Source organism: Miniopterus schreibersii, assembly GCF_964146895.1.
Source record: "Miniopterus schreibersii genome assembly, chromosome: 5".
NCBI lineage: Eukaryota > Metazoa > Chordata > Mammalia > Chiroptera > Miniopteridae > Miniopterus > Miniopterus schreibersii.
The window spans coordinates 9,255,896-9,264,565 of NC_138106.1; the positions used below are offsets into that span (position 1 = coordinate 9,255,896).

Below are 8,670 nucleotides of genomic sequence, written 5' to 3' on the forward strand. Positions count from 1 at the left end.
TTAAAATGGAAGAAAATTGGAAAAAGTACAAATAACTGCGGCATTCCATATAAGAGAGTACTCTATGGCCATTACATTTATGTTTTAGAAAGATTCTTAATAAACTTAGAGAAAAGTTAGTGACAGTTTGTTGATTTAAAAAAAAAAAGCACAAAAAATAATTGCAGTATGATTGCAATTTTATTTTATTATTATTTTTTTAAAAAATATATCTTTATTGATTTCGGAGAGAGGAAAGGAGAGGGAGAGAGAGAGATAGAAACATCGATGAGAGAGTCATTGATCGAGCCCGCAACCCGGGCATGTGCCCTGACCGGGAATCGAACCCCGATCGCCTAGATCCTAGGTTGACGCTCAACCGCTGAGCCACGCTGGCCAGGCGCATGATTGCAATTTTATTTTTAAAATCGTGTGTAGCAGTGACCCAGCTTCAGTTGCAGGTGAGATGGAGCGAGCACATCGCACCCTGTCTCTCCCCCTGAGTACAGCTGCTGGTCAGGACAGGGTGCAGGGAGAAGCTACTTGAGAACTGTGAAAAATGCCTTTTTTAGCAGGTAGGTTGGGAAAGACCAGAATTTGAAGTACCGCTGACCTGGTCTTGAGTTTATCATTGTTCCTTCTCTGGTTCTATCTGCATACATAACTTCAGTAAGTTAGCAGGAAAGGACTGTTGACCCTAAAAATAAAAGTCAGTTATTTAGCAAAAGTTGACTTATTCAGGAATGGCAAAGAATTGAAATTTGGGACAAGCAAGCTATAGCAAAGCCATAGGCAAGTCCAACAGAGGAGACTTTATGGAGGGAAAGGAGGAAGTTGGGAGGACTGGATTTACTGTGTGACAGTTTAAGAATAAAATTAAAAATTACACATATAATTTTCACATTTGTGTATGTGTGTGTGTTTGAAGAAAAATCCTTGAAGAAAATTTTCAAGCAGTAACAATGGTTCCTTCTGGGTGCTGGGTGTATTCATAATTTTTATTTTTATTTGTGCTTTTCTGAGTTTTCTAAATTTTCCCATACTGAACATGTATGACTTCTACAGTAAACCTGCCTGAGGTTAAGAAAAACAGAACCCTCTGTGGCTTCCCATCGGCCACGGGATGAAGGGCCTCCAGCCTCCTCCTCACTCCCTGGCACACTCTCTGGTTCAAACACAAAGCTGGGTTCTCAGTTGTTGGTGACACATGCTACCTGTGTCTGGGGGCATTCTGAGGGGACACGAGGTGGCGTTTGGCTGCTCCTCTGACTTAAGTGCCACATGAGTCTCTGTGGCACTCCTGCTTTGACCTTTTATGTTTTTAAGCAGTGATTTCAGTCAACTTAAAGGGTTGTGAATATTCTGACAATACCCCAGACCAAATTGATTTCATTGGACAGTTAAAACCCTTTCAAAACTTCGGGGCTTTTAAAATGTAGTAGTAACTACTGAGTGGCTGAGGTGGGACGAGAGTGAAGATCTATCCTAACCTTTAGCCATACCCAGCTTTGAATTCTAACACGGAGCGATGTGATAGGAAGTGGCCGTTAATGTGTGGGTGTAAGAGAAATCCTCTGAGACCTGCTGGCTGGGCAGGGCTCATCCTGGCTGGTAACACTCTTGAGGGTGAAACTTGTGAAGATCCCAGACCATCCAAATGCAGCAGGGAGGTCTGTGCAGACACTGGCCTCAGGTGCCATGTCTCCCATGGGTTTGTCCCTCTCGCGCAGTTTGAGTTTATGATTGAGTCCATCCTGTACGCCCGGGACGCGTGGCTGAAGGAGGACGGGATCATCTGGCCGACCACGGCCGCACTGCACCTCGTCCCCTGCAGTGCCGACAAAGATTACCGCAGCAAGGTTCTCTTCTGGGACAACGCCTACGAGTTCAACCTCAGCGCGCTCAAGTGAGTGTCCGTGGCTCAGGCCCGCACAGGCATCCTGGGTCCTTCCACAGTGTGAGCTGCAGGCGTTTCTAGGGCAGAATAATGTATGCTGTTGTAGAACTTGCCATGAAACTATCTAAATTTGCTCACGTGCCTAAGAGTTTTGCATGTTGCCTTTCATGCCTTTAAACTGATAACAGCTGTGATGGGAATTGAACTGTCTTTTGCATTCTAAGGCCCCAAATATAATGGGGAAAATAAGGCCACACTTACAGATGAGGCCTTTATAAGTGTGTGGGCCATTCCAACAAATGTATATTCCCACGGAGAGCTATAAATTCAAATAAGGATCAGAAAATGTATTAGTAAAGTCATTCCTGGAGTTCTGCAGAGAAAGAAATGCTTCAAAATAGTTGATTTCCTGGTTTTTAACAGATGATACACTTGTACAGTTGAGCTTTAGGCTTGATTTCCTGATAAGGTCTTCATATTTCTATGCTGCCTCCTCTGAGAATGGGGGCCACATAAGCTGGCTGCTTCTCCTTCTGAGAGTGCCATGGGAATTAGGCAGGAGAAACCCAGTATCAGGCCCGGAAATTAAGGAAGGGCTCCCTTTTATCAGAAGCTGCAAGAAACTTCCACTCGTAGCAAGGACCAGGTGAACCTGGATGCCTGCTAGACATCCAGATGGGGGGTAGACAGCAAGACGGGCCTCTGGGCCTTTTGGTTTATTATAAGAGAAAAGTGTCAACCAAAGGTTACTGCTGCCAATTCAGCACCAACAGGAGTGCGCTACAGGAAAGACTTTATTGAGTGAAACAGCTCCTGTTGCAGCTCAGTTTGCAAACCTGGGAAGGCAGCCATGGTGCTCCCCTGAGACAGAGGGGAGGCTGGCTTATACAGAGAGGTTTCTGCCCCCGTCCCTGATTGGTTTATTTTCATGTAAACGAGGAATCCTAATTTGTACAGCTTGATTGGTCCAAATAGCACTGTTCTAATTGGTCAGCTTCATGAATTCTGATTGGTGAGCAAAGATGCAAATGAGGATATAGCTGCACATCTCATTGGATGGACAGGCCTTCAGCCCACAGGCCTTCAGCCCACTGGTTGAATTGGATACCAGGAGCTCTCTTATAAGGGAGGAGAGGCAGTCAGCCTGCTGCTCCTCCCTGAGATGCGCTGTGTCTGAGAGGCCCCTGGCAAACAATGACTGCTAGACTCTGGTTCTGTATTGGAGCCCAGTTTACCACAGGGAGTCCTTGGCAGGTATATTCTTCTCAGGGTCAATAATAGTAATGCAGAGGTATGAAATCTTCCCAAGTTAACCCTGAATCATTGTACTCTCAACCCAGATCCCAGAGGGAGTGGAGAGGGAAGGTCCTGACAGCTGTTCTGTAGTTCATCTAGGAAAAAATGGGTAGGAAGGGCTGGGCAGGTTATGAAAAGAGCCATGAGGAGGTTCTTATTCTCCTCAGGTATTAACGTCTATGATAGGGTCAGGTTAATTAAAGCAGTTTGGTCCTGCACCCAGAAAGGACAGATGAGCAGAACAAATCAGGACAGGAAGGTCCAGCAGAACTGGAGTCTGTGGGAGAGGTGGGGCGTGAGGGCTGAGGCAGGCAATTATCCTGGGACAATTGATTTGCTCCTTGGAGAAAGTTTTTTTCTTCTCTCACACCACATATTAAAACTTAATTCCATGTGGATTTTTAAGAGTTTTGTGTTAATATGCTATATTTTCTAAATTCCTTTTAAGTGCATAATTATTTTTATCATAAGAAAAAAATATGAAAATGTGTACATATAGTGGAATCTTTATTAAAATGGTTACCTTTATTTGCTATTTCAGAAGTTACTGCTGTGCTTAATTTTTGCAACATTTCTGTAGTAAATAACTGATTACTTTCGGGCAAGCACAGGGGCAGCCTGTGAAATGGAGTATTATACGGGATGGCCTGCAAAGGGGGCGTGCAGAGGCCCAGCTGTGTCTCCTGAGTTAGGCCCAAGTGGGTGCCTTCAGTCCTGCTGATTCCTTGCATTTATTACAGAGTAACCTAGAACAGGAATATCTTTTTTATTTGCTGTGTAATAGAAGATCCATGAAAATTATTTTATAATAAGGTAGATTCTAAAACTGAAGAAAACACACTGCAGCCCTGTATATTCTGGGTGTTCGGTGAAGGTTGGTTTCCCTGTGTTCTGACCTTATGAAAAGAAGGGAAGAGAAGGTGAGGGAAGGGGGTGAGGAGGGGGAGGGGGGAGGGCCAGGGCCAGGGCCAGGGCCGTGTTATCTGACAGGCTGCCTGTCGCCCAGGCCGGCCTGCGGCCTGCAGGGCTGTTGGAGGGAAGACCCAGAGTTGGGCTCCCAGGGCCACAGACAGAGGTTTAGAATTCCTGATAATACAGAGGAGAAAGCATGCCCTGTTGTCACACCTGTGTCAGAGCCTAAGCTGTTGGTGATGACTGAGTAATTATTCTGACTTTTTTCCCAGATCTTTAGCAATTAAGGAGTTTTTTTCGAAGCCCAAGTATAACCACATTTTGAAACCAGAAGACTGTCTTTCTGAGCCGTGCACTATATTACAGCTGGACATGAGGACAGTGCAGATCGCTGATCTGGAGGTGAGGCTATATAGTCGGTGCGCACATGTGTGAAACTTATGCAAATAAACAGATTCATACACTTTCTGGTATTGATTTTCCCAGTCTTTTTTCTTATGTTCTATTCTGATTTTCTTTTATATTTTTCCATTATTTTTTTCTAGTTAACCTCTTTAACATCTCCCATTATTTTTAATATTATCAGCATCTCCAGATTCAAATAAATTATATCCAATTTCATGATGGAATTTGAATTACAATTTTTTTCTAAGTTATTTTAGCTACCTTTTACAAAATTCTTAGTTATTTCTTTTACTTACCCTCTCTTGCCACAAGGGGGAGTGTGTGGGTTCAGGAACCTCTGGGGGAGCCAATGTTTGAAAACCCCCAACTGGAACTTTGATGGGCAAAATAGTGTGGGAATTGAAGTTTTGAGGCTTTAGCTAGTTTCAGCTACAATTGTAGCAACCCAGTCTTGAACTTTCTATGCAAAGAACTGAGAAGAGACAGTATTCATAATTTGGGGGCAGAAAATTAGGCAAACAAGGCCCAGACTGCTTGAAACCTTTCTTGATTGTCTGCTATATTTGAATTCACAATGCCAAGTGTTAATATTTACTTTCCCTAGGAGGAAATTCTATATGGATTTCAATATGTTCAGCTAAACTAGCAAGTTGTAGGTTTGTTTCATAGTTGCTGAGGTAGGTGGTACAGATCTTGGTTCTGGGCAGTGTTGTAGGGTTTGTGAAATGTGCCCAAGCAGAGGAAGTGACTGAGCCTCGCTCAGACAGAGCCTGAGGTAGCCTGTGTCACGTGCCTGTGCATCCGTTTCCATTTTCTTTTCTTTTTTTTTTTTTTGCTTAAACATAGACAATGAAAGGTGACCTGTGCTTTGATATCAAGAAAGCTGGCACTCTGCATGGATTTACGGCCTGGTTCAGTGTCCGCTTTCAGAACCTAGAGGAGGAGGAGCCGCAGCTGGTGCTGAGCACGGGACCGTTCCACCCGTGAGTTTCTGCTCCTCCCGCGGGTACACGGGTGGCTCTCCGTGGAGTGTATAAGGGTTTGCCTTCAAGTTTTAGGCATGACAAAAAGCATGACCGAGTCATGAATTTAAAGATCTAGTAATTTTGAAAGTTGACTTAAAATCTCTCCAGACCAGCTGACCCCTGGGCTGGGAGCTGAGGTGTGGAGCTAGGTGTGCAGGCGGGTGGGCGCCGGGGCCCAGGCTGTGTGGCGGTGAGTTGGGGTCTAGTGCCCCAACTTGTCCCTGCTCTGGGCTTGCTCAGACTGCTCCTGGACCCCCTAGATAAACAAACCGGGGCTTCGGGATGAGCAGACTCTGACTTCTCTCAGTTGCCCTAAACGCTGCTACAGCTTCTCACAGTTAGCAGCACTCCAGGGGCTTTAACTCAGATTTTCTTATGGAAGGCAGATGTTTCTTGAGACACACGTTCTGTGCAAGAGTTTTGTGGCTGCACGCTCGTGCCCACGCCGGGAGTTGATGTCTGCTCACGGTGCTGACCCAGCAGTCCGTGCAAATTCTGCTTTTGTGGGCGACTTTCAGTAACTGCCCTAGACACTCCCCTCAGGCACAGGGGTCAGTCAGAAGTGAGCAAGGTACCAGGGAGGGGTGTCGTTGTGATATTTGGGCCTGAAGGACCCCGGCTGGCATTCTGTGAAAGGAGGGTGAGGCTAAGAGCTGCTTGTCTAAAGCGTCCTTTGGAGGTTGCAGGGCTGGGACTGCAGCCAGTCCTTGCCGCACCCACTGCGCAGATGTGAGCGCTCACCTCTGAACCAATGGTGAGCGGTGTGTGCCTGGGCCCTTCTCCACCTGAGTGTCTGAAGGGGGTTAACTACACACAGGTGTACGAGGAGGAGGGCGAGGCGGCCAGCGCCTCAGCTGAGCATGACCATGAGGCCACACTGGGTGCTGGGGTACATGTCCGGGGCCAGAGCCTACAGAACTTAAAGGGTCCCAGAGTGTTACTGTTTCCCCCAGATGTCAGAGTTGTCTCTTACACATAAAACCTAACTTTCACAGAAATAACAACATATTTTGGACAGTTTCATCAGTGTGCATTTTTTCTTAACTGCAGAAACTGGAACTGCGGGCATCAGTGGCTTAGAGAAGGAGCTGGGTGGTTTGGGGTGGATGCCTGCTGTGCCCAGATGTGGAGGCTGGGTTGACCCTTTGAGGGGCCGGGGAACAGGCATCACATGGGAACCCTGTGTCTGACCATGTGCCTGAGCACCCCAGTGTCCCCTGGGCCATCAGGGTGAGCCCCCTTGCCTCTCCCGGAACCTGAGCAGTGTCCAGGTGCTGTGTCCTCACTGGGCTGTGTCTGTCCTGCAGTAACCCTGAATAGTTGGGCCCAGGGAGGGAGCTCCAGTAATGCCACCCCTGTGTCTTGTAGCACCACCCACTGGAAGCAGGTGCTGTTTATGATGGATGAGCCCGTCCCCGTCTACGCAGGGGATGTGCTCACAGGCTCGATTGTGCTGCAGAGAAACCCAGTGTGGAGGAGGCACATGTCTGTCGCTCTGAGCTGGTCTGTCACTTCCAGACAGGACCCCACGTCGCAGAGAGTAAGATATTTAGCTATAAAGTCATGTGCTGTGGTGCTGGGCTGGGGGATGGGTCTGTGGTGATCACAGTGGTGGGTGCTCATCCCTGCCCTGGCCTGACACCATGGCCATGCCTTGTCTGCATCGTTTTTCTAACCCTCATGATGGGAAGTGGCTGCTGTTATTTCCAGAACAGGAAACGTAGATGCAGGGAGGTAAGTGGTTTGTTCTGTGACACAGCTAGTCAGTGAGAGGAGACCCAGACCAGGCCGGGGGCCATCCCTTTTGTATCGATTTCTCTCGGTGGAGAGAAATGGCCGAGGGCTGAGCCACCATGTAGCCTGGCACACTCCTGGTGCCCACAGGCCATGGGTGTGCAGCTGTTCAGTGTGAAGGGCATGTTCTGACCAGGTGGTGGTTTGAGAACTGAGGAGCCGTTGCTCCCACAGGTGAAACAGTGCAGCTGGTGGGGCCTTAGGCTTCAGAAGCCACTGGAAAATGGATTCTCTTCTTCAGACTCAGGGTTAATGTAGGAGGGAAAAGAAAATCATCAAATGATTTTCCATTATTTTTGATACCTGTTTGGTGCTTGGCTTTACGGTAATTTTATGTTAAAAGTTTGTCATTTAAAAAATTTTAGCACCTGATTGCCGTTCTCTTGTCCAATATTAAATTATTAGTAGGAAATACTGTGTGTTAATCAAACGTTAACAATTTATTATTTGAGTGATTTGTTTTCTTTATCTTTCCTAGGTTGGAGAAAAAGTCTTTCCAATCTGGAGATGACAGTTGAAGTTCTGTTTGGGAAGCAGTGTGAGTTTGTTGGAGGAATGCACATGAACGAAGGAGATCACACCTGATGTGAATACTCATTAATTACTGTGAAAGCCTGCGGATGCTCACTCTGCTTGGCAGGTGGTACCAACCTTCTCTGTGGTCTCCACAGACAAACACGCTCAGCTGCCCTCGCCACTGTCACTGCCTGTGTCTGTCCTCTAGAAGTAGGCTGTGTTTCCAGGTGTCCACCAGTGGTGTCCACAGTTGCCCCCCTGTGGGTAGGCTGGGGGCACAGTGTTCCTAAGCTAGGTCTAGTTCTACACTCATAGGACACACGCGTCAACCTTGTACTCCTGTGAAAGTGACTGTTCGTGCATCATGTGTTAATGGTGTCCTTCCTGCCCTCAGTTCATCCACTCAACACGCAGAATGTGGGGTTGCACAGAGCCGTGCAGGACCTCGAGGTGGCAATGCATGCATTGGATCTCTGCATGAGATAGTACCTTGTAGAGATGTCTTCCAAATAAATCATGTGTTGGCACATAGTACATCTCAATAAATATTTTTAAATAAATGAATGGTCCATGTAGGTCCTGCTTCTGTGCATGTACATTATTTGTACAAGCATGGGATCATACTAGGAACATTGTGTTTTCATCTAATATTAGGATGAAACTTCCATGCTAGTAGGTGCACATCCATATTTGTGTGTGTTGTTTGGATTTTTAGTTAATTTTTTATTGAAATATAAAATACATACCCCAGGCCGCACAAGTCATGAAATTTCACAATGTAGACACACGTAACCAGTACTTAGGTCAAGACGCTTTCACACATGATGCCCCCAAGTGCCCCTTCCA

At 46.5% G+C, this 8,670-nt stretch overlaps 1 protein-coding gene across 5 annotated transcripts in view; it reads left to right on the forward strand.

Annotated features, from left to right (window-relative positions):
• The window catches only part of PRMT2 (protein arginine methyltransferase 2), a 33,812-nt gene extending 25,457 nt beyond the window's left edge, over window positions 1–8,355 (forward strand). For 3 of the 5 annotated variants that reach the window (XM_081138802.1, XM_081138801.1, XM_081138803.1), the window contains exons 7-11: window positions 1,710–1,885; window positions 4,357–4,486; window positions 5,336–5,472; window positions 6,883–7,054; window positions 7,787–8,355. In XM_081138802.1, the coding sequence (XP_080994928.1) occupies window positions 1,710–1,885; window positions 4,357–4,486; window positions 5,336–5,472; window positions 6,883–7,054; window positions 7,787–7,819 (648 nt within the window). In that variant the 3' untranslated portion in view covers window positions 7,820–8,355. The remainder of the gene's footprint in view (window positions 1–1,709; window positions 1,886–4,356; window positions 4,487–5,335; window positions 5,473–6,882; window positions 7,055–7,786) is intronic. The other 2 variants (XM_081138804.1, XM_081138805.1) reach the window with 2 other exon arrangements.
• The last annotated feature ends 315 nt before the right edge of the window (window positions 8,356–8,670 follow it).